At 45.1% G+C, this 25,298-nt stretch overlaps 1 protein-coding gene across 12 annotated transcripts in view; it reads right to left on the reverse strand.

Moving 5' to 3' along the window:
* The window catches only part of BMAL1 (basic helix-loop-helix ARNT like 1), a 108,943-nt gene that overhangs the window by 30,043 nt on the left and 53,602 nt on the right, over nt 1-25,298 (reverse strand). For 8 of the 12 annotated variants that reach the window (XM_004472535.5, XM_023582806.3, XM_004472534.5 and 5 more), the window contains exons 3-5: nt 6,616-6,756; nt 4,610-4,735; nt 568-715 (exon numbers count right to left, since the gene is read on the reverse strand). In XM_004472535.5, the coding sequence (XP_004472592.1) occupies nt 568-707 (140 nt within the window). In that variant the 5' untranslated portion in view covers nt 708-715; nt 4,610-4,735; nt 6,616-6,756. Of the gene's footprint in view, nt 1-3; nt 25-567; nt 716-4,609; nt 4,736-6,615; nt 6,757-25,298 lie in introns of all 12 variants that reach the window. The other 4 variants (XM_004472532.4, XM_004472530.5, XM_004472531.4 and 1 more) reach the window with 1 other exon arrangement.

A 25,298-nucleotide genomic window follows, 5' to 3' on the forward strand; every position in this document is an offset into this window, starting at 1 on the left:
TACTCAAAAGAAAAGTCATCAAGTCTAAAAAGAAACAAAAATACTATTTAATATAACAGGTACATACTAATTTAAATTATGTTTTAAGGACAATATCAATGTTCCTATACTGTTTTCAGAGACAATCTCCATTCATTCATTCATTCCACAAACATTAATTTAGGGTCTAATATTTGCTGTCTTCATCAGACAAAGGTCTCAGGGAAAGCTCTTAGAAATCACTGACATTACATATGTAGACTGTGTCCTCTTGCTCAAAGGAGCAAAGGAAGATAAAGACAAGGGTAAAAGGCAGAACTTGGCTGTAAAGCTGTTCTTTTTCCCTTGATGTGGAATAATTTGGGGACAGGAGGGGGAAGACAACACCTCAGCAGTGCTGGAGGCTCCCTCCCTTGCTTGCAATCCAGGAGGGAAGATAAAACAACCAACCAACAGTGTGGCCACCTAGGATCTGATCTTTTATTCCCATTCCTTTCCGTGAGAAACAGTAGCTGGCCCCTAGATGTGGCATGCCCGTGAACTGACGTCAAGTGTAACCAGGAGGGAGATGAGACCTAGAGGCCTTACTGGTAGTCGGCGGAGCTGCCTTTCCGTTTGCGATTGCAATCCACACCGCTGGTGCCAAGGGAGCTGGAGAGGAGGTCAGTTGGACCCGGGGACATAAAATCACTGATTGTTGAGGAAATGTCCATTCTCTGGTCCGCCATTGGGTGTTCTGGAATTGTTACAAGGAGCATTTATTCAACTTGCTGAAGTGATGGAGGGCCTGGGGCAGCACCATGGAGAGTCGGCACGAGGAAGGAGGGGCCTCTCCGTGGCTCTAACACCTCTCCCTCCCGGCCGTCCCAGAACAGTATATGGAAGAATGGAAAGAACATCGGGCTTATTTAAGAGTTTTACAGGTAACTTAGACCTCCCTGCTCATTTTTCTAATGAAGACTAAAAGCCCAGGGATGCTAGGTGACTTCTCCAAGGGGGAGAAAGAACTAAGCCCCAGAACCCAAGGCTCTAGGAGTATAAACCCAGGGCACTTCCAGCTGAGAGAACTGAGTATCCTGGATGCTCTCTGACAGTTCTAAATTTTTTTTTCTTCCAATCAACAAATGTGATCAATGAAATAAACAAATGTGACATTCTTGTTGCTATTTTTGTACATTTTTAAAATAACTTTTTTAGGAAAATAGAAAATTTCCTTTCTTCAACTACAAGTCCTATTTGGGAGACAGGAAAATACAGTCCTCCTGTCTCACCATGACCAGGCAGTCTGTCCTATCTTCCCCCACTGTCTTTTGGGATCCAGTTTCTTTAGAGGGTTCCTCCTGATGCTTACAGAAGACTGTTGGTTGTCTCAACTAAAACACTTTCCCAGCCCCTCTTCCCTTGTCTGCTGGCACTATGGGGGCTAGAAAACTGAAATATTCCTTGCAAGGTTACTCCTTACAGCGGAAATGACCATGGGACTCAGTGCTGGCCAGTGAGACTTAAGAGGGATTCTGGTGATCAAGTTTTAACCCTAACCCCAACCTCCTTCATCCCATCCCTCCTCTCCTTCCCTCCTGCCACCTTCTTTTGCCTGAACTACAACAAGAGTCTTCTATAGAGTTGGTCTCTGGCCACCAGTCTTGTTCCTCAGCCCCCTTCACTGTTTCAAAATGACTGACTAAATCTGATATTACACCTCAATGTAAAATGCACAGATTAGAAAGCCAGTAAGTGTAATAGAAGGGAAGGGAAAAGACCAGATAGACAGTCCACAAACTGTTGAGCCAAATGACCAAAGTCAGTGGCTACACGAAAACGTACACAATGGCACAAAATGCTTCTAGCCCAAGATCTCATGTTTACGTTTTCCATGAAAGCAGGACTGCCTGAGTCCAGGAAGTGCTGTCTTCAGTGTAGAATCACCACCAGCCCTCCCAATCCTTTTCAGCTGTATCTAGGTCTCCAGAGAAGTGGATCAGGTGTGCAGAGGCCCAGAGCTGACCCTGTCCAAGGCTGACAGGACAACACTGGGTTCAGCCCCATCAGCCACTGAGGCCTTAACTGGAAGAAATATTCAGATTTACAGGATTCCCCATGCTTCTGCCTTGGTTTCCTGAGTTTGTACTATAGTTCTCAATGGGGTCTGAGCCCTGTCCTAAACCTTGGTCCATCCGGTTGGGGCTTTGACACTAGCCCTGGTCAGCCAATCCTAGTGAAGGGCTGGAGCCCTATCCTTAAACTCTTGGTCACTGGCTTGGGCCCTGCTTCAGTACCTATGGATTACCATCATCACAGTCAGGTGTTACCCACCTGAAGTCCACTGTGGTTGCTGCCAGAACAGTCCTGCTCCCTGGCTTTACCTCCTAGAGCAGATCCTTATAAATAAGGCTACCAACCTGAACACTGTAATCTGGATTGTTGTCTTTCTCCCTAGACTCATATTGCCTTAAATCCTGCCCCCACCACTTAGTAGGATATATGACCTTTCTGAGTCTCAGTTTCCTCATCTGACAATGCATGTGGTAAAGAATCTTTCTCTTGGGGGAGATATTATGTTTAGGGTACTTAGCACTGTGTCTGGCAAAAGCAACTACTAAACAAACCAAGTCATGACTTCATTAGGACAACTGCCCTGGGAATGAAGATGGAAAGACCCTCCCCACAAGCAAGACTCATCTTGCTTCATGAACAAATTCATTAACAAATACTGAGGATTAGCTGAGTGCCAGGCCCTGAGCACGGCACTGAGGATACAGTTCCCTCCTGGAACTAATGATCCTCAAAGACAGAGGCAAAACACAAACAAGTAAACAAACAAAACAACTACAAATTGAAACAAGGTCTAGTAATAACACAAAGTGAATAATGGAGGTGGGGGATCTGCTTCAGATAGGATGGATGGGGAAGAGCTGTCTGGGAGAGGAGCGGGGGAAGGAGCAGGGCTTTCTCAGGGGAGTCGGGACTGGCTTCCAACGTGACTTACTACACTATGGCTGCCAGATCTAGAAGGGTCTGGGGCAACTTGCTGAGCTCAGAATTCAAGGTGGATGAAAGACCAAAACCAGGACCCAAGAGGGCTTCCAAAAGGAGGTAGGAAACAGATCAACAATGAGAGGGATAAGAGAGAGAAGGAGAACATTGTTACAAAAAGCAAAAGGAAATGGAATTTAGAGCCTAGGAGATCAGATACTCTGAGTTAGATAACAAATCAATGGGAAAAGCCCTATGCCAAGTATATGAATGATCATCACCATGCCTGGGAGATTTAAGTGTTTAAATCACAATAAAAATCCAAAGTGGTTCTGGAAAAACTCCTTTTTACAAATAGGTTGACAAGCTCCCTTCCCTCCCCTATGCGTGTCATTCTCTCCATACACAAACACTATACAAGGTAATGGTGGGGTATGTGGAAGGGGATAAACTTCATTTACTAAAGGTGTATCCCCCCTTGGTTAATATTATCAACCTTGTTTCAAGGCTTTGCCAATACTTACATTCAAATCAACTGTCTGACCATATATCCATTCACTTACTCGATAAATTCATAGCACCTCTTAGAGTCACTTTGCAATGGCCCCAGGACCTTGAGGAAGCCCCAGACTGGAGGGGCCAACAGACATGCCATGCTAGAAGATGGACAGCAGATGGGGCAGAATAGTAATAGCTACCATTTATATCAGGCCCTGTATTCCTTACAATAGCTCTGTAAGGCAGTGACCTCATTTTTCAGGGGAGGAAAGATTCAGACAGTTTAAACAATGCATTCAAGGCCAGTCAGCAAGTTAGTGACAGGGACAAGCTTCTGCTGCTCTTGGGCTGAAAAACCCAAGTCTCTAACACAGCCTCAGAGTACGGCAAGATCTGGCCCTACCTACCACCCAGCCTCCCAGGCCTTCTTAAAGTTTCTTGAATGTTCCAGGCGTACCCTTGCTATGGGCCTCTACTCAGTGTTTCCCTTTACCCTCACTTTTTATCTCCTTAATTCCCACCCATGGTTCAAATGAAACTTCTCTAGGCCCCCTTTCTTTATATTCTCATTGCCCTGCCACCTTTCTTTTGTAGTAATTATATGTGTATGCATATTTATATACACTCACATATACACAAATATATGCACATACACGTGTCTATCGGGTTTGCTGCCTTCTCCCTACTTGTGGACTGTAAGTTCTAAGGGCAAAGTAACTCCTATGTTTTACTCAAATTTTATCTCTTTGCCTCCTGATAGATGCTCAGTAAAAGAAAGAAACCCAGCATCGACTCACCCATCCAATCTTACTTCTTCCTCCCTAAAGGCTTTCCAAGAAAAGGGGAGAAATGCAGAGACTGGGTCTATGACCCAAGATGGCTGATTTGGGGTGCTGCTGGAGCATAAGAATTCAAAGAAAAGGACAGGGAGAGGTGAAACTGGAGAAATAAACAGGAGCCCAAAAGCCATACAAGGGACTAACCCTGAGAGGTACAGAGGTCTCTTAGAAGCATCAATATTTCTGGATAACATTTGTTGAGATGGAAAATCTTGCATAATGTAATGAAGACATTGTAAACAACTTTGCTAAATATTTAAGAATTTATATTTTAAAACCATGAAGAAACCTGAGGGCTCAAAAAAGAGTTTGACAAGTACCTTGCAGGGGACTCCAACTCCAAATCAAGTTGAAAAGGTCTGTGCCCTGCCGGCAGTCAGGAGATGGAGCACCACAGGATATGACTGGAGCTGTCACTCCCGCTCTCTGGGCCCAAGTTTCCTCATCTGCAGAACAAGAGGGTGGAATCAGTGACAGCTGATGTGCTTGCCCAGTCTCAGGTCCCACAGCTCCACCAACAGGAAGGCAGAGAGCAGGTAACACTTCATCTTACAGGGGAGACTTAAGGTAAAGCTGTGTGTCTAGTTCTGGTCCCTACACCTCAAAACAAAACAGAGAAAGAAGGAAACTAATAAAAATCAAGAGGACAAAGGGAAGAAAATGTAGAACTGCAAAAGGAGAAAATGGAGAAATAGGTTGGGATGGGACAGCCTGGAGGAGAGAGAGTTGGGGAAGGTAGAATCCAAAACCAGGAAATCAAACTTCTCTTGGAAGAGCAGCATGGAGAAAGGTCTGTGAGATACTGGTCATTTGGACAAGCCCCTGAGTACTTCTCTAGGCAGTGGTTGCCTGTCATTTGTAAAATGAGGGGACTGGTTGAGACCTCCAGGGTGCCTTTCAGGTCTTTCCATCGTGGAGAGGCAGCCTGGTGTAGGAAATGGCCTGAACTCCAGCATCGGACAAATCTCAGTTCAAGTCCCCGCTCTGCGACTTACACACCACTGGTAAGTGACTTACAAGCTTGGCAAGTCACTGCACCTCTCCCAGACATTATTCCATGTAAAGAAATTTAGAACTAGATCATCATTTTTAATGGCTAATCAGTATCTGAATTCTATCTAGCTCTATCACTTACTAGCCATGTGATCTTGGGCAAGTTATATAACCTCCCCGTTCTTCCATTTCTACATCTTAAAACAAGGATGATAAGAGCAGCCACAGCAACTGTTGTTGTGAGGATTAAATGCCCCAGTCCTCACTTTTGGCTGAAAACTTTGCTTCCTATTTCACTGAGAAAAAGAAGCTAGTGACTATATCTACCAACCTGTTTAGGATCACTACCCCCAGCATGTGCTCCAGACTCCATCCTCTCAGGAACACGGCTCCAGAACTTCCACTTACTCCACTCTACAGGATCATTCCCACCATACAAATGTGCTGTAGCACATTTTTGTGTCATTGCATCATCTTGTTGAGTCCTCTTGTTGCATCAGCTTGCCCTTCCAGCCCCTCGCGTCAGCTCGCTGTCTTGCTCGTCTTCGTTAGGAGGCACCAGGAAATGAACCCAAGACCTCCCATGTGACAGCAGGCACTCAACTGCTTGAGCCACATCTGCTTCCCCCTTTTTGCTAATATTGTTATAATTTTATTTTTTTATTTAGTTGTCTAATCCATTTGGAAATTATTTGGTACTCTATATAGCTAAGGTGGAGAATTGCTTATTTCCCTCCAATGTGTAGACAATTGTCCCAAAACTGGACATACATCTTGTTACCAATTACTTGAAATGCTACCTTTATTGATTTATTGCATTTTTCTGGACTTTCTATTCTGTTCCTTTTATCTAGTTATTTATACTCTAGTACTATATATTTTTATTGTGACTCTATACTACATTTTAAAATTGGTAGAATGAGTCCTTTTCCTCATTACTGTTCATTTTCAGAAATTTCCTGGTTACCCTCTCTGACTTATTTTTTGAGGTGAATTTTATACGATTTAACCCTACAAAGGTCTGGCAGGTGGTTGCCATTGGTGGCGCTGCTTTAAATATTACCAACGTTAAGGGCAACAGGCCCGGAACGAGCAGAGAGCCCAGCCCCCCGGGTCCTAGTGACTGGTGGAACCCTGGCCCCTGGGGGCCGCATGACAGACAGGGGGCCACCTCTGGGTCCTACTCCCCCTTTCTTAACAGTCAAAGAGTCGCCTGGGCTAAAATATTCCAAGTTTCAGGGCTTCTGAATGGACTGACACTTCCTGGAGGAAGAATCGCCACTCAAAGTGCCATTGATAAGTCCATTGCCAAAGGACGGGATTTATTTTTTACCTGAAGTTAGTGTCCCTAAGCTTCAGATCCAGCGTGGGAGGAGCAAGGGGCTGCTGGACTTGTTGGTCACCTCAAAGCGATTGTCATGTTTTGTAGTTTCCTTGTCGACAGTCAACTTCTTCCAGAAACCTACAGTGGGGTCTGCAGGAAAAGAAAAACCAGACAGGTCACTTGGGGTAAATAAGCAATCTCATATTAGCTAAAAGAAATGGGTGGTGGAGCTAGTTTACGATTCCTAATTACAGGGAGTAACACTGAAGGACTCACAACCCCAGCCCTGGCCAATTCTAATTGCACTCGCTAATCCTAGCGATCTGATCTGGCTCTCTCCAACAGCTTGTTAAGCCTAAACTGCAAATGCATGAAGGAATCTGGCAGGAGACATTTTCAGTGAAAAACAATGCTATTTAAGTTACTAAAAATGGATTCCTGGACATGTCCTTAAGAGAAGGAAGATAATTATGTGTTTCATTTCTCCTAGAGGGTCAAGCAAGATTAATAGTGAATGTATGTTGAGTATCACTTTGAGTTAAGCATTGCTCTTATTGTTTTATGGGGATTGACTCATTTAATCCTGAAAATAACTCTATGAGGTGGGTACAGTTATTTCCCCCATTTTACTGATACAAAGATTGAGGCACAGAGAGGTGAGGAAACTAGCTGAGGTCACCCAGCTAGAGAGTGGTAGCGCTCCTGTGGCTACACTCACTACTAAAAACGCCTCTCAGCTCCCTCTCAAGTGGAGTTAGTTACCTAAACACAGACAACAAGGAGCAACAGAAAACAAATCTCCAGAAGGCATTAAACCAAACTGATGGCAGGGCTGTAACACCTAAAACTAATTGCTGAGGGAAAGCAAAGGTGTTTAAAGAAAATGCCCATGAAGCCCAAGTATGGCTGGGCCACACAAGAAGCTGAGAGGAGTAAATTCTGAAAAAGGACTCATGCTAACAAAGTGACAGTGCTTCTCTTCCCTTCTCTTACCGATGAGGACAGAGGGGTCTCTTCTCTGCCCTTCTGACTCACGTCAAGAATTCCTATTGGGAGGATCTGGCTTTAAAAGGAAGAACAGGTCTAATCCATTCCCTCCTCTGCCTTGAAATGGCAAGGCTCAGTTTTCAATGGGAGTTTCCTGACCTTTCTACAGCAAAAATCCTGGCCTTTCACATTCCTTTGGCTAAATCTGCAGATCTTTAGTAGATGAATTCATTCTTGTAGTCTGGCTGACGCGTCTTTGTCTTGATTTTTATAAAGGCCCTCCACTGAACAGCCAGGAATAGAACTGATTTTGTCCTTCTAATTTATTCCTCTTTGCAATGTGATTCAGAAGCTGGAAAAAGCAATCTCTTCACTGGCTCTGTTCATCGCCATCTAGACATGTGCAAATAATGTGGCCAGGAGTTTTGGACTTCTCATCCCTAAGCCTCAGTCTGCCAGAGCAGCAGCAAACGTATGCCAAGTCCTGGAGGAAGTGCTGCTGGACGCTCACTAGCCCTAATTCCATCTAATTCTGATTCCCTGTCTAGGTCACACAGTATCCTCCCAGCCCCCAAATTAGCAACCTGGAATCCACCCTGGGCTGCTGCCCCTCTCTCTTTGCGGCATCCCAAAGCCCCCCTTGTAGCTCTCTGCTGGATGGGTCTAGCCACTTTTCCCCACCCCCTTGCCACTGCCCCCTTCAGACTGATGACATCTCCAGCCTCATCCCCTCCTCCCTGTGCTCAGAGATATGACACCCCCTTGTTAAAGACTTCAGTGCCTTCACTGCCCCACCTCAAGCCTTCCGGGTAAAATGCCAAACTCCCTACTAGGAAACGCTGAGGGTCTGCAATCCTCCTGCTTACTCTCCAGACTAACCCCCGCTCCCAATTTGCAGCCCAAAGTTCCAGCCAGGCTGAAACACTGACATTCCCAGCAGCTCTCTGCCTTGGTTATACCCACATTTTCACAGGTGCAGCTGCCTTTGTCCAGCCCATCACCTGAGAACTCCTGCTTGCCCTGCATGTCCCCTCAGGCATGGCCTCCTCAGAGCAGCTCTCCTTCCCTCCTTCCCTCTCCTCTCCCCAGGCTGCTCCTACTCCAGGTCCTTCACACTCTGCAGCCACTGTCTGCTTTCATGACCGACTCCCCCCACAGGACCGTGAGCTCCACGCAGCTGGGCCTTCTTGAGAGGCGTCTCCCAAGTACCTAGCCCCACGGCTCACTCAAGGTAGGTGCTCAACAAACGTTAAATGCAGGCACAAATTCCTATCCTTTCTCTGTCCTCCACTTCCCTGAAACTTGGATGACGTTTCAAGTTCCCAATCATCATATGAAACTCCTTATTTTGATTAATTATGCTAACACTCAAAATTACTTTTTAGAAATAATAATAAATGCTAACAAATACTTTGACACTACATACTTTTTGGGTTTTATTTTTTTCACTTTCTTTTTATTTATTTATTTTGGGCACTATATTTTGCAAACGGAAATCAGAAGGGCTTCCTTATAAGCCTAGACAAGGTAAAAAAAAATGAGCCAACTGTAATACTTAACAATTCTTTGTGAACAACCATTTTTCCTCTGACAAGATGCTTTTAGATGTAAGAACAATAAAATAAAAAAACTAAGGAAGTAGGAAGAGTTTTCAGTGCTCCAAGGGGCTGAAGGTACCTGTGAGAGGGGGACCCTTGTTGAGGGGTGGGCTCAGCCAGCCAGCCCTGGAAGCTGCCATTGAAGGGGTGCACAGTGAGGACACTCTGGGGAGAGCTTGACCTCCGGCCCTGGGGTCAGGGGCCACTTCTGAGCTAGGGATTTCCAAAGGTGGGAGGGAGACTTGCAACAGCTAGAGAGAATGGGACACAAAGGGACTTTGTATAGTATACCTGGGAAGAAATTGGGAAACGTTCTTTCCCATCTGTCCCCCATGCACAGGGAAAAGTGCCTCAGTGGCTCCACACAAAGGAGCAAGGAGGCTGAAAGAGGAGTCACAATCCTGGGCTGCCCCTGCAAAGAGATGCCTCATGAGCTGGGAAGACAGGGGCCTCCACCACTGGTAGGAGCCAAAGGAAGACCCAGCAGCAACCCTGAGCAGAGCAGGGTGAGGCCCATCGCCCCCAGTTAAAGCAAATGACAAAAGCAAACCACCCACACCCCTCAATTATCGGAAGGCTGCGCCATCCAAGACTATCAACGGCAGACCAGGGTCTCTCCTTCTTCCCTATGCCATCACCTCAAAAACGCTGAAAGAAGAGAAAAGGAAGTGCTGCCGATTGAATTAAAGCTCAAGATCTTGGCTGCCCCTGCCTTTGGAGCGGCACTACTGTCCTACTGAGGTCAGGCCTGGCCATGGGACTTGTTTGGACCAATGAAATGTGAGACGTGACAGGTGCAACTTTTGAACAGAACCTTTAGCATTTTTCTTCCATCTGTGCCCAAGACCAGCCATTTCATGGATTGGGGCTCCTGGATGAATAGTATCAACAAGGAAGAAATAAACCTTTGTTTCTGTAAACCATTGAGACGCTAAGGTTGTCTGTTACCAGGGTGAAAAACTCATTTATTTGCCCTGGACCTTTCCATCTTAACACCGAAAAGTCCTGCACCAGGACTTTTCTCTCTCCCAGGCAAACAGGGATGGTTGGTCACCTACAGATTACCTCAGTTTACCTCATCCTAAGCCAACTGATTTATGAAGGAAGAAGGAAAGACTAGAATCCTAGAGCCACCGACCAAGCCTGATCTGGTGGAAAGAAAGAGAACAGTGGTATTTAAACTGGACTAGTTTAATCTTCACAACAAGCTATCCATTAATCATGATCTATAAATAGCTCAATTGACCAGGTGAGATGCTGAGGCTTGAAGAGCCAAAGCTGTTTTGCTCAATATCACACAGCTAGTAAGAGGGGATGGAAACCCAGGTGTGACTGTTTCACTGTCAGTGTTTCTAACTCACATCCCACTGCCGATCCTGCCTCCAGAAACCATTCTCACAAAGTAAAATGCAGTAAAAGAAAAGAAAACAAAACAAAACAGACAAGCAGTCCTGGGGAAGGAATGAGAGGAAATTTTAAATTCTGGCTCAGGAAAGCTACAAAAACTGAGCAAACAAGTTCTCCATGAGCTTCCTGGCAGCCAGGGAAGAAAGGGAAATGCTCAGCCTTGACAGTGAAAGACTATTAGTTCATCAGGACAAACTTGAACAGGAAGAGGTGTTTGTCTGGGAGGTCCTCTATGAGACCTGACTAATGCTGTACCAAATAGTTCTAGGGAAACAAGCTTCGTGAAAGGATGGAGGGCTTCCCCCTAATACTTATACTTTTACTGATCTACTTCCCCACAAAACCCTGACTACCCCAGTAAGAGCCCCTGTATTGCATCTCTGCATCCCTGCAATCTGTAAGGAGCTGCCCCTGAGCACACGATGTGCTTCTAAATAGCCCATGGCAGCTGGACAATGGAAAGTAACTTCAGGAGGCCCCTGGCCCCATTCTCTACTCTATGGTTCTGGTGCCTGACTCTGTTTTCTGAGGGAACCCAGTGATGAGTTGCTCTGATCTGAACAGATTTTGAGCACAGGTGAGGGGACGACAGGGCCCCATGCCCTCATAAGTCCTCCTTGACCCTCCATCATTACTCTGAAAGCCTAGAGAGAGGTCAGTTGCCTTGTTTTGCAACAGATGGACTTAGAGAACCTTCACCCAGTGAGCCCCGATGTCGTGGACCTAAGGTAACAGGTGTTTGCACCAGGGTCAATCAGCAATCCTGGGAACACAAAAGGAACCAAGCACAGTTTTTACATTCAAGATGGCCTCAATCTAGAAGGAGAGAGAGTGTTTACATAAATACACAACAGCATGACCAGTGCAACAGACAGGTCCATGGGCTGCAGCTGTGCTAGCAGTGCACTGCACAACTTCAGGAGCTACTGCATGTTTTTAAGTGGCAGAGTTGTTGCGTCATTAAGCCAAATTTCCAGCAGATGGCAGTCAAGTGTCTTGAAGAAGAAGTGTTTTGGTTTTGTTTTGTTTTTTTTCTAGCTGTGGGCACATATAAGGTACAAGTGCAGAAGAGAGGAGAAAATGACTCACTTATTGGCTGGGGAAAGGGCCAGGGAGGAGGTGAGACTTGAATTAGGTGTTGCAGGGGTTTGCCTGGTGGGCTGGATGACTGGGAGAGTGTTCTGAGAGCGAGAGCCTGACAGACTCTGGTTGTCAGGGGCCTGGGGAAAGCCCCATTCATGGCACTTTTGGAGTCAACCCTGATAGTAGCTTGGGAGACAAAAATCAAACAAATCAAGGCAAGTACATTTGGAACAGTGGGGTTTGAAGGGTCCTTGGAGGGTCTCATAAGGGGGAAGGATCCCCTGGGGGCACTTTGTGACTCAAAGCCAGGTTAATCTAGGTGGAAAAGACCCCATTACCATTGACGGAGGAGATCTCACAGAATTCCAGTCTCAAAGTGGCTACTGAAGACTGTTGGAGGCAATCAGAGCCTAATTAAGAGTCGTACACAAACAGGGCTAGCCCATAAATTCCCCAAGAGCACGCATCTACTGCAGTGAAGGCGCAAAATAAATGTTTGTTGAATAAACAATAAAAAAGGATATATTCTTAAAGCTTTTGTCAAGTCTATCACTTGAGATATCGGAATGAGAATAAGCTTAGGAACAAGCTGCCTCTCCACCGGATATTCTGGGAAGACTCTTGGTCCTGGATGTGGAGGTATAGACCACTGGGATGTGGCCAGTGTGGGAAGAGGACCAATTCCAACTAATTGAACTGTCCAAATTGGGATGGGCCAGGATGTGGAGGCAGAGCAAAGAGAATGGTCATAATGGAAGTAACTGAAGAGTTAAGCATATCAAGGAGATCACTCTTTAAATAGGTTTGATAAAAGATGGCAGAACGACTTAGGATTCCTAAAATATCCATGAATCACCTGAAAAGGGAACTGATATTATTTTGTGTTTTCAATGTACTAGGCCCTTTCTTTATAACATAGTGGTTAAGTGGGTACTCTCTGGTAGCAGATGGTCAGGTTTCAAATCCCAATTCCACCGTGTGTTAGTTCTAAAATATACCAGCTTTGTGACACTGGGCATAACACTTAACCTCTGTGAGCCTCCTGGCCTGTACAATGATGATAATAGCATTACCTACCTGAGAGATGTGGTGAGGATTAAACAACATATATAAAGCCCTTAGAATGGTGTCTGGCACATGACGAGCCCTCTGTTGTTAGCTATTATTAGTTCAATCAACCGTCACAAAAGCCCTGTAACATAGCTGCTGTTGTTCCTCCCATTATACAGATGAGGAAACTAAATTTCAAAGAGGTTAAATAACCTGACCGAGGCCAGATATTTTAAAGGAAGGTGGATTTAAACCCAGGTCATTCCGATCTAAGGCCCATATATTCCGTCTCTACCCTCCAGCATAGCCACAATGCCAAAGAAGAAATGGGCTCATTTCAGAGTACAGCAAGGATTTTAAAACTTTTCGAAGAAGCATTTCCCAAGGGTCTGCCATGGAACACTAATTCTGTGGGATATTAATAAATGTTACATAAAGAAAAATCATTGGCCAAATAAGAATGGGAAATGTTGGGTTAGTGAGGCAGGTTTCTCTTCTGCAGAGTTCTTGGGCATTTAAACACAGCCCGACGGAGTCTGAATGTCAGGACCAATACAGCCTCCAATTCCCATACCATTTTTGTCATCTAGCATCCAATGCACAAGCGTTCTAAGAGGCATGCTAAGGGGGACCCTGCTCTGCAAGGCCATTCAGCCTCCCCTTTATCAGCCTCTGTGGCCTCTCTGAGAACAGCCTGAGATCCGAGGTCCCCATCCCACGTTTCCTCATAAGTCACAGGCCAGGTCCTCTGCCCAATACGAGGTCTCTGGCCTGACGCTGCCCTCTGCTTCTCAACACTGACACCATGTTCTGTTCCCAGCGCCCCCTGCACTCAGCCCACTTGCTGGCCATCTGGAACCAGAACTCTTCTCCAAGGGGTTTCCCTCCAGCCTAGGCACTGGCATTTCTGTGTTACCTGGAAGATGATGTTGGGGCTCTGAGGAGTCAAAGGTGCTGCCTCTCCCCAAGCAGGTCCAGGCCTTGCTTTCCTCTGTGCCCCAGTGCCCAGCGCAGGGCCTGGCATGGAGGAGATCTCCCTGTCTGGGCGGGGAGGAGGTGCTGTGCATCTGCTCCCTTCCTGCTTGCCCTACCACCTCAGCAGCGGGAGGTGCTCATTCATAGTCTTCAGGGTCCTCCTGACCCTCAGCCCTGACATGCTACAGCACTCAGACAGGGCCCAGGCAATGGCCCCTGGTGGCTCCTAGAAGGATCTACGAGTTGTGCTCAAGGAACAGTGAATGGAAGACATATTGGCCTGGCTCCTGGTTTGTTTTTGTTTTGTTTTAAATGCTGAAGAATAAGAGAAGAGAGCCTGGTTCTAAGGACTAGGGGGAAGGACATTCTTTCCACCAAAAACTTACTGCCTGAAGTTGAAGAAAATTCTGGAAAACATCTGCATCTTGTTCTAAAGGAAACAAAAGAATGCACTGCTGTTATTTGGTGGTAAAGGGAGAGATGCCGGTCTGATGAAGAGCAGAGTCAAGACTAGCAGGGCGTAAGGGGCTTTAGTTTCCAGTGGAGGAGAGAATGGTTAGAGGCTACTGACAGAGACACTGGGACAGGCAGCAGGGGTGGACCCAAGGAGAAGTGAGACAGAAGAGGGAAGTGCTTTTATTCTTTGAGAATGTAGGGAACGTTGAGAAGGGAGAGAAAATGGGCAGACTGTTCTGCAGTGGAGAAAAGAGATATCGAGAGATCTTTTAAGGAATGCCCTTCACCATTCACACAGTAGAGAGCAAAGCCAGCTGTAAAGTGGACTGAGGACAAGCCAGGCAGGGTGCACGATGGGTGCAGAGCAGAGCTTCCCAGGTGAGGCCAGGCAGCAGGCATTTATCCAGAGCCAGTCAACCAGGCAGGGGACCTGCTCCGGCATCTCTGCGAGCAGAAGCAGAGGAAGAGATACCTGGGTAGCCTCAAGTACTGGTCTGGAGGGGAGTGTGACATGGGGACTAAAGGGTGAAAGGACTATAGGTGTACGAAGAGCAGCAGGACAGGATGAGCTAGACACCTTGGGGTCTGAATTTCAGCTCCACCACTTAATAGCTCTGTATCCTGGGCAAATTACTTGGCCTTTAGGTGCTGCAGTTTCCTCATCTGCAAAAGAAGAAGGACTCCTCCTCCCTGGGCGATTATGCAGACTGAATGAGCTTAATACAGGAAAAGTACCAGGGATGCGCGCATATCCGCACTAACTATGGTTATTGACATGGATGTTCTTACAGTGATGAGAAAAGGAAGGGTTATGGCTGTGGGGAAGATATGTGTTGATGTCAAAGAAAGCAAATTCTCATTTGAAATCTTGAAGGGGGAGGAGCTCAGCGATGGTGAGAGCAGAAGTATGGGGGAGGCGGGGGCGGTGCTGTGGAGAGTGGATGTGAAGGAACTTAAAGTTGAAGAGATCCAGGCCAGTGAGCTCTGGGAACTGGGAGTGAGTCCATGAGGGTGACTGTGGGGAAAGGCTAGAAAGAGGAACCCTGGGAGAGACGCTGGAAAACATCCCAGAGGTCAGCAGTTTGCAGCAGGGAGCATTGAGGACTCACAGGAATTGGAAAGGAGAATAGGATTTTAAGAATCCAACTCCTTCATTTTATAATTAAGGAAACTAAAGTATAGAGAAATAATTTTTGTATAGTTCGGTTTGGTGGGAAAGCTTAGAATAGGATAACAAGAAAGTTAACTCAATGGGTGATAAATAAAAGGATTATGGTGTTGCCTAGGGAGATGAAATGGAAACAGCAAATGACAATGATTTCGCTACAGAGATGGAGCCCACAGAAGAAGGGAAACCCAGCAGGCTGACAGCCACGGCACTAGAGGCTTGGGGGTGCTAGTGGGCTAAGCTCGGCCCAAAACAGATTTCGGCTGACTGGTAAGGAGGCCTAAGAGGGCTACCACTGCCCCAAAGCTCTAAAGCTATCCATCCAGCACAATTTATTGAGCACTCATATATGTCAAGGAATTTCTGCGGTGAAAGAGTCGGTAATTTGAATAAATTTCTACCATGAACTGCATGTGGCAGCCAAATTTCAATTCAGGACAATTTGGTAATAATGAAGACACTGTCAGTGTGCTGGCCCACAATCATTCATTAATCATTCAACAAATATTTACTGAGGACATTCAAGTGCTAGGCACTGTTTTCCATGGCAGTATGGGGGACGGGGGTGGAGAGACAAAATTCCTTGTCCTCATTTGGTGTACATTCTGGTGCAGGAAGACAAACAAATGGAAATAAACAAGTACACTGTATAGGCTGCTGGATGGTGGTAAGTAGTTGGGAGAAACGCAGAGATGGGAGATGGGGCATATCGGGGCTGAGGGTAGTTCAGAAGGCCCCACGAAGTCAATTCGTGAGGATGTGAGAGGGCAAGGAGAGCCTTCCAGACGGAATCAGCGGCCGGACTGAGATGATGTGATGGGAGAGGAAACAGCAAGGGAAGAAGGGCCTGGGGTGCAGACAGAACCTGGAGGTCGGGACACATGGTAAGGACCTTGGCTTTGACTCTGAGCGAAACAGGGAGTGAGGCATTTGGTGAGAAGAGAACCCAGAGGCGGGGGGAGGTGGGGAAGGACCCTGTGCCTACGTGTTGTAGGGAGACTGTGTACATGTGTGTAGCAGGAGAAAAAGAGACTGTGTTTGTGTTGGAGTGTGTGTGTATGTGTATGGATATGTTGTCTATGTGTGGTGGATGGAGGGGAGGGATAAAGTTGCAGCAGGGTGATGCCTGCAATGGTCCAGGGGAAAGATGATGTAACTCAGCTTTAGGTATATGAGGAGTGGAGGTGGTGTGGAGTAGTGGAATTCTAGGTATATTTTCAGGCATGCTGTGCTGATGGATGGGATGTGAGGTCTAAGAGGAGTTGCCACTGGGTGAACTGTGGCAGTAGTGAAATGAGTGGTTTTCATAGTCTAGATATCCTCTAAAGAAACACCCTACAGGATTTCCTCACTGTTTAGACGTGGATGTGACATCCGGTGTGTGAACTGCACAAAGGCCATCAGCCAAAGGGGTATCTGGGGGTGACAATACAACCAGAGTGCCACAGCATGCCCCACGTGACAGCTGGCATAAGGGGTGCTTTCCTGTCATCTGTCATCCAGCAGGAGGCCATAGGTTTGGGAATGTTAAGTTTAGATGCCTAAGAGACGTCCAAGTGACATCACAGTGTACGCTGCTAGGCGGAAAGGAAACCAGAGCAGAAACCTGCGGGCCCTGCCTTCTGTGACAGGGACTTCCACTGGTTTACGGAGCATCAGACATGTGCCCAGAGCAAGGCGAGGCCCTTACACATCTCAGTCAGTCCTCACGGCAGCCATTTGGGGAAGGTATTATTATGGACACCATGTAGAAGATGGCACTGTGGCTTAGAAGGGTGAAGCAACTTGTCCAAGGGGTAGAAGAAGGGTTGGAACCCAGATATGCCCAACTCCAAAGCCTGGAGGGACTGAGCATGCTTTGTTGCTTCAGTGACTTAGCAAATAAAAGCAAAAGCTCTGTCCCAAATAGGAGAAAGAGGGCAGGGCAGGCTTATACCCAACCCTTCTCCCTCCTACATTCAAGGAAGACAAAACCAGTAACAAAAAAGTGAATTAACCAGAACACTTAGGGAGAGGCAGCTCTGTTTAAAAGGCAAACTAGAGGTTAACCAGATGATCCTTCTTCAATTCTTAATGATCAAAAATCTTTCTAAAATGCACTTGCCTGCTCTCAAAAGCACAGAATGAGGAATATAATTCCATCTTTCAGTGAGGTCTAAGGATTTTCCAGTGCCCCAGATCTAATATATTGGCCTGAATATATCCTGACCCCAGGGATAACCCTGCAAGTTCCTTGTTCCTTTTTTTTTTTCTTAACTAAAACGGAATCAACTTGTTTTCTTACATCTGACTCTTTCCTACAAGAGGAATTAAAAAAGAATTCAGTGATTTCAGTTTCATTTTGCTGTAACATTTTCTTGCTACAGCAAATGAGTGTTACATGCTTAGGGATCCAAACAAGCATGAGTTGTACAACTCAAGATAATTTTCCTGAGAAAATACTCAGTACAGGAATCACAACAAAAATAACAAAACAAAAACTAGCAGTAGAAAGCACATACCGAGCTTTTATTTTGTGCCAGGCAGTGTTTGTTTTGTTTAGTTCTCAAAGGAGAAGTAACTAACGCACAGAGAGTTTAGGTAAACTGTTTGAAATTTCTCAGCTCACCAGTGACAGAGGCAGAATTCAAACCCAGGTCTTATCTGACTCCAAAGCCTTTGTGACAGGTGAAGGAGTACTATCCTTTCTGAATCAAAAAACACAACAAAGCAGCCTTCTGTAAATCAATAAAAAATGAAATACCCCAGTGGGAAACTAAACAAGGCAATTCACAATAAAGAAAACACAAAGACCAATAAATGTATGAAAATATGCTCAACCTCATAATGATCAAAATAGACAAAACAATGAGATGCTACTTGCACTGCTCATATAAAGAAAGATGGTATTTTAAAAGATGAATATCCAGTATTAGTGAAAGTATGGTAAATGGGCAAGTCAACGCACAGCAAATCAAAATATAAGCTGGTATAAAATTTTTAGAGGGGATTTGGCTTTAGGTAACAACAGCTTGAGAAATGTTCATACCTTTTAACCAGGAATTTCATGTCTAAGATAAATTTTATGTTTAAGGACATTATCTGGTATATAGTATTCATTTATTTAGTAGACATATCAATAAATATAAGGCATTTTCTTATAACATAGTAGATAATCAAAAACATCTAAATATTCAACGAAGGAGAATGATTAAATAAATTATGGGCTTATTATTTAAGAAGAAATACTATATAACCATTCAATTTATATCTAAGAATATGTAACATGGGAAATACTTTTGCAAAAATACTAAGTGAAAAGCATACAGGATTATATGCATAATATCTTCCAGTCTCATTACATATTTATGCATAGAAAAAAAAGATAACTCACCAGAATATTAAGACTACTCTCTCTACCTGGTAAGATGCATCGTTTTTGTTTTATTACTATGCTTTCTTGATTTTCAACCCTTTTCTATCCTGAACATGATTTATTTTATAATAAAATTTAATCAACATCAAAAGGACAGAAAGAAAATAAACCAAAAGGTTAATAGTAGAGCCCAGTGCCAAATCCCTGCACCGCGGTGGGGCGTGGGAAATGTGGAGTAGGGAAGACCCAGTCCCCGGTGCCGCTTGAGGGGGGCCACGTCCCCTGATGGAGGCCCAGCCCATGGACGGTGTGAGGCTGCTAGCAGCCCCCAGCATGCCGGGCCTGGTCTTCTGGAGTCTGGTTGCTTGGGAATGCAGCCCAAAGCGGGTGGTAAACTCCATCGAAAGCTAAACACCGGCACGAAACCCACAGTTAACAAGTACCGTAAGGGTAAGTTGAAAAGAACTTTGAAGAGAAAAAAATAAAAAATAAAATAAAATAAAGAAGTAAATAAATAAAAAGATTAACTGTAGTTGTCTTTGGGGAATGAACCAATGGGTAGTGATTTTGGTCTTTCAGTTTGTCTATCCATTTCCAACGTTCTCTGAGGCTGTATTACTTTTGGACTAATTAAAACAACACTATAAACCTTACTGCGAAGTATTCAAATTTGCCGTAAATATAGCAACATCAAACAAAAAAGTATTGTAGGCCTAGAGACTTTCCTGCCAGGACATGTTACCCACAAAGCCCACTAACCTTCGGTCCATTCACAATACGTGTTTGTCTTTTAGGTGCCTGGTCAGTTCCGAACACCAGCTGCACCACGTGCCAGCCCACGAAGGGCACAGCATTGCTGCCCAGGACCACCAGTGCAGACCATGTGCCCCCCAGAGACTGCTGCTCCCTCACGGGACCCTGAGGTCAGACCCTGTGCCTTCTAGGCGAGCGCTCAGGTTGCGTGGCTAGGTGAAGGCCCACGTGGGGAGCGGGAAGCCGGTGAGGGATCCAGCTTCACCCACCACCTCTGGCCTCCCAGAAGGTGACTGGGACACCCCCCCAGAAGCCCCACTTCTTCCCTCCTTTGTCTTAGGCCTACCCAGGCTTCCCAGAGCTGGTACCCTGACCACGGTGCAGGCAGAGGCCGGAAAACCACCAAGACAACTTGGTAAAGAGCAGGAGCCTGGCTGCATTTCCTTTCTGGAAAAAATCTACACAAGGATGTTAAAAAATATATATATGTATGTATCTGTGGGGAAAAAACAGATGGCAATGATGAAAAAGGATGATAGTAATAACTCTATTTCAGATCATATATATAGATATGATGTACTTTCTAAAAGGGATGGGGGAAACATCAAAATACTTCAGTTCTCTAAATAATTGATGCAGTTAAAAATTTTGATTTCTACTATATAGCCTATGCAAAAGGACATTTCTAGGAGAAATGAAACAATTTCTCTTTACTTCAAGGCTGTACTAAGTTTCTTCCAACTAATTCATAAGTTAATACACACTCTTGTACTTTAAAAGATTCAGTACATTTATTTTTAACACTCCTTTCATGCTCTTGAAATGAAATTCACAAATCAAATAACCTACCAACACGTGACTTAAAAAACAATCAATGTAATGTCCTGTCATACAAAGAAGAAATGAAACAAAATTAGTTAAAATATGTAAATCATATGCATAATGAAAGACATCAAGTGCTTGCACCTACTTACAACAAACAGGTAAATCTTGTACACCTGGCAGTTGTGTTTGTTTCTGGGAAATTCAGTATACATTCAAACTTGCAAAAGTTATTTGTGTTGATATGTAAAATGGAGTAAGATCATTATAAACAGTGTTTTTACCTATATGAAGGCCCATTGAACATTAGGAAATTGTACAGAATATTGGACAATCCTTTGTTCCCCAAGCATTACAGAACATCTATTAATAGCATCCCTGCTATTAGTGACACCTGCCAGTGTCACCTGCCCCCCATCATGCTACAACCAAATCACCTAGCCCCAAAATTTCGAATATGTTCTATAGGGGGTGATAGGTCCCTATTCAGAACTAGTAGTATGGTCTAACCCTCTCCTTTCTACAAAGAGAGGTTAAGATATTTCCTCAAAGTCACACAGAGAGTCAGTGGCTGGCAGGCAGAACTAAAAAGGGGGAATGGGATAGGGGAAGAAGGAATCATTCTTTTACTCTTAACATTTATGAATTTTCATATGTTGTGCCATGTACATTTTATGTCCATAGAAGGTCAACCCTAGGAGTGAGTACTATTATCCCCATTTTTCAGATAAAAACACTTCATTCTGGGGAGGTAAGGACTGTGTTCATGGCCCCGTATTTGGTAACAAAAGAACCAGATTTATCCAATGCCTTCTACTGTTCCAAGAGCCCCCCACCCTTGCAGATCTGAGTCTGCAACTCAGACACAGGTCCCCACTTTGCTGCTAAAGTCTCTAGAAAAGAGTGAATGGGATGCATGCTACCTGAAATGCAATAAACAAAGAGAAAGAAGGTTCCATTCCAGCTTCTCAGCCCACAGAGGCACTCCACTGGGGCCCCAGCCAACATGTGGCTGGGGCCAGAAAAGCCCAGGAAACAAAGGCACTTGGATGAGGCCACAGATCATCATTCCCTGAAATCCTGGGCGCTTGACCTCAGCTGGGAGAGGTTAGGGTGGACGACCAACGCGACCACGGGCCTAGTCTTGCGGACTGTTCCCTGCCACAGAAGGCCCATTCTTCCACAGCCCGATTCCACACTCCACAAGTCAGCAGGCAGCCAAGGGACAGGAGCCCTCAGCCACGAAAACATGGAGGGCCAGACAGAGTGAAGGAGGACGTGCTCACCACACTTTGAGGCACCAGGTCTAGGGAACACCCCCTTCTAACCTCCAAAACATGCCTACTGTTACTTCCATGTTTCAGGCAAGGAAACAAATGGCCATACAGCCTAGGAGCCCTTCCCACCCCACTCTGCAGTACCTTCAAAACCCTTCCTGATGCACACATTTCAAGAAAATGTATATTTAGCAGCTACCACCCCAATTTGGGAGGGTAGGTGGTTATCACAGCTTTCCATACCATAACCCCTGGGATTCTGTGAGACTGAATATTAGATTCGGTTCTTAAAGAGGTGACCCAGTTTTACGGTTCTTAGGTTCCATCCCTCTCTCTATTTTCTAGTCATAAAACCATGACTAAGCATTTTAAACAAGGAAACTTATTGCATTAGACTTCGTGTTCAGGAAAGAAAACACTGATAGCCCATTCTGGGCACCTTGCTTTAAATCCACTTGCAGTGAACTAACCTCACAGAGCAGGAGTGATCCCAATTATTGGTGGTGGAGACTTCTACCCTGCAGTCCATTCTGCAACATAAACTCCGAGGAGGTTTCATAGAAAATGAATCAACTCAAGTTCCCATCAAATGATTTCTCACAAAATAAGTTAAAGTAGGGCCAGCCCAAGTCTAAGATGCCATGGGCTGATTTTTAGCACTATACACAAAAGGTTGTGAGACATTATAGCTCTGCAGTTAGGAGTACAGGCTCTGGGGCCAGCCTGCTTAGGTTCAAATCTCTACTGTGACTTACCTGGGTGACTCTGGACAAGTGATTTAATAATGTCTTGTCCCTTGGCATCCTCAATGGTAAAATGAGGATAATGACAGTCATAGGGTGGTGGTGACTATTAAATGAGCTAATTCACGTGGGGGTTTAGAACAGTGCCTGGCATGTGGTAAACACTTAATAAATGTCACGTTTACTGCCATGACATATAAGGAATGGTTGAAGGCCCTGGAGAATATAAACCCTATGGGCGGAGATAAAGGATAAAGGAAGTAAAAGGGAAAGGGGAGGGGGTCCATGAGTATTACTTTCAAGCTTCTCAAGTGGAATCATGACACGCCTACCTACCTGAGTTCTGTGTTGCTACCACAAGGGCAGAAGCTAGGTCAATGAGGAAACTTTGCCAGAGTTGTCCCTAAAAGGGAAGGATCTCTGGTGCTGGTGCCAGAATGGGATGAGGGGACTGCCTGTAGTGAACAGTGCAGGCAGGGTTTTCCTGCACAAGATGGGAGTCGCCAGAAGTACTCCCGATGCCCCCTTCACTATGCCTTTCTCTCACTCTGATAAAGAGCAAATAAGCACCGATAGCCAGGGTGTGGCTGATCAGCCTGAAGGAAGGAGAACAGACTTTGGACCAGTCCTAACATACAAGCCCTTCAAGACTTTTACTTAATGCTCTCAAACACCACTTGGGGGTGGTGAAGCTGATGGCAGTGATCAGAAAGGTTCAATGAACCAAGCAGTACTTCTCTAACACCCACTGGGTGCCTGGTACAGTAATTCAGAGAAAGTGTGAAATCACAGGCTGTGGCAACAAGCTATCAACATTTTTTCACTTTGAAGAATTTAAAGACAATGCCAATTACTAATGCCACTGTTACCTGGGGGCATACAATATGACATGATCAGGGCAGCCAACTCTATGGGCTGGACCAGTACAGGAAAACTGGAGGGCATTCTGGTTCACTGGCAACTTCCCAACCTCCTTGTGGGTAGAGGTTTCACTGTTCTTGACCACTAAACCTTTTTACCAACCCCATCACCTAACTTGGGCTTTAGTCTGCTGGGCTGAGCCTCATGCAGGGAAAGGCATAGTTAAATGGCCGAGAGTGGGAATAAGAGAGAAACAGAATTTTCTCCTTGAAAATTTGTTCAGAGATAGGGTGCCCTGGAGGCATCTGCCATCAGTCATGAAATATTGTTACTTTATAAACTTAAAAACCAAAAATAATTTTAAAAACTAGATACTGTTCTACCAACAACAAAAACATTACTAGGCTGTATTGAAACTATAACACAAATCCCAGAAAAACTATATAATTTCTAAACTAAAGCTCATCAGCTATTTTTCAAGCACGTCCTTTTAACTCATTATTGCTAATTTATATATGTTCCACTCTGAGAACTCAAAAGCAGTTAAGTGCCTGTAGTATTCAAAAGACTCAGAAAAAAAAATTATGAAGGTGGCATTGGGGATAATGTATTAACTCATTTAATTGTTTGCAACTGGAAACACATAGCAATGTGTTTATAAACCACAATAAGGGGTGTCTAGGAACTCATGAGCAAAAAGACTGGCATCTTTTCTCAGAGAGAAACATACTCAACAATCCAAAGGCTCCAGCCTGAGTAACTCTGGGTCCCAAGTTGCAGGGATCTGATTCCACAGCCCAGCTCCCCACCACGAATGTCCCCTGCAGCAGGGAGGTTCCTGTCCCAGCAGGTCACTGTCCTCCACTTTCTGGTTGTCTGTACCTCAATCCCACCACCTCAAAATTGCTCCTCTCCCATTTGTTCCTCTCTATGTTGACCACTACTGCCTTAAATTCTAGACCACCCTCTTTCTGGACTACTGACATCCTCTACAATCACTGTCCTTCAGTCTTTTTATTGCTACGAGTTGACTTTTCCAGATGCTTTCACAGTACATCCTCCCTCCTAAAGGCTTTCCTAGGTCTGCCTGGCCCCTCCACAGGAGAACTCTGTGGGCCTACTCTGGCTGGGCCCTGTGCCAGGCATGGAGGCCAGGGAAAGAATGAGATACAGGTTTAATCTCACAAGACAGCTCTAGTCCATTGATACCAGCTGTCCAGAGGGCCATGCCAAGGACTCTGAGAGTCAGAAAACACCACCACAGTTAGTGATTATTCTTCTACCTGGGGGCCAGAGACTTGGGAATGGCAGCACACGTCACCCATGTGCTAGCCCAGTAAAGGGTCCCCAGCCTGTGCCCCAATCCAACATTTCCTTTGATATTCCTACGGAATCTCAATGATTCAGTCCCAGGGCTCTTCCCATAGTCACAATATTTATCTTCATTGGCCTTTTGTTGCACCCATTCCTGCCCCATAGTTTCCTTCCCATAACGCTCAGCAAATCTGCCGTACCTTTTTTCCATTAGAAAACTTTACAGCATCTACAAAGATTTCCCCAAGTGGGCCAAAGGGAGCAACTGACTTTACCTTTGCCCTGGTATCCAAATACACAGACTTCAAAATTCCTTACTCTCATTGCTTGACTGTTGCGCCATATAACTTCATCTACTTGTGTATATGGTTGATTAATCCATGATGTCTCTCTGTCTGTGGCTATGAAACCCTGTTAGAAATCAGTTTCAAGTACTACATTGACTCCCCAGCTTAGTGCAAGAGGGCACTATCAGGAAAAAGCAGAGATGCAGCCCCAGCCCAGCACCGCCATGATGCAATATGGAATCCTGGGCAAGCCAGTCCCCTGTCTGGGCTAAGCTTCCTCACTTACAGCAAGATGTAGTTGACCTTGATGGTCTCTAAAGTCCCATTCAGTTCTAACACACGATGAGAACATGGGCAAAAAAACCACTGTATTTATGACTTCTCATAACAATGTGGGCAATAATCACTCAGGTCTGGAATTAGCAAGTAACATAATTCTGCTCCTTTGAATGGCACAGATCTGAAATTGCAATGAGTAAAGTCCTAAAGTGGGTATGTAGCGTTATGGGGTATGTTTGTGAAGTTAAGTATAATAGACAATGAAGAATGAGTTTAT

The sequence above is a fragment of the Dasypus novemcinctus genome, chromosome 10 (assembly GCF_030445035.2).
Source record: "Dasypus novemcinctus isolate mDasNov1 chromosome 10, mDasNov1.1.hap2, whole genome shotgun sequence".
NCBI lineage: Eukaryota > Metazoa > Chordata > Mammalia > Cingulata > Dasypodidae > Dasypus > Dasypus novemcinctus.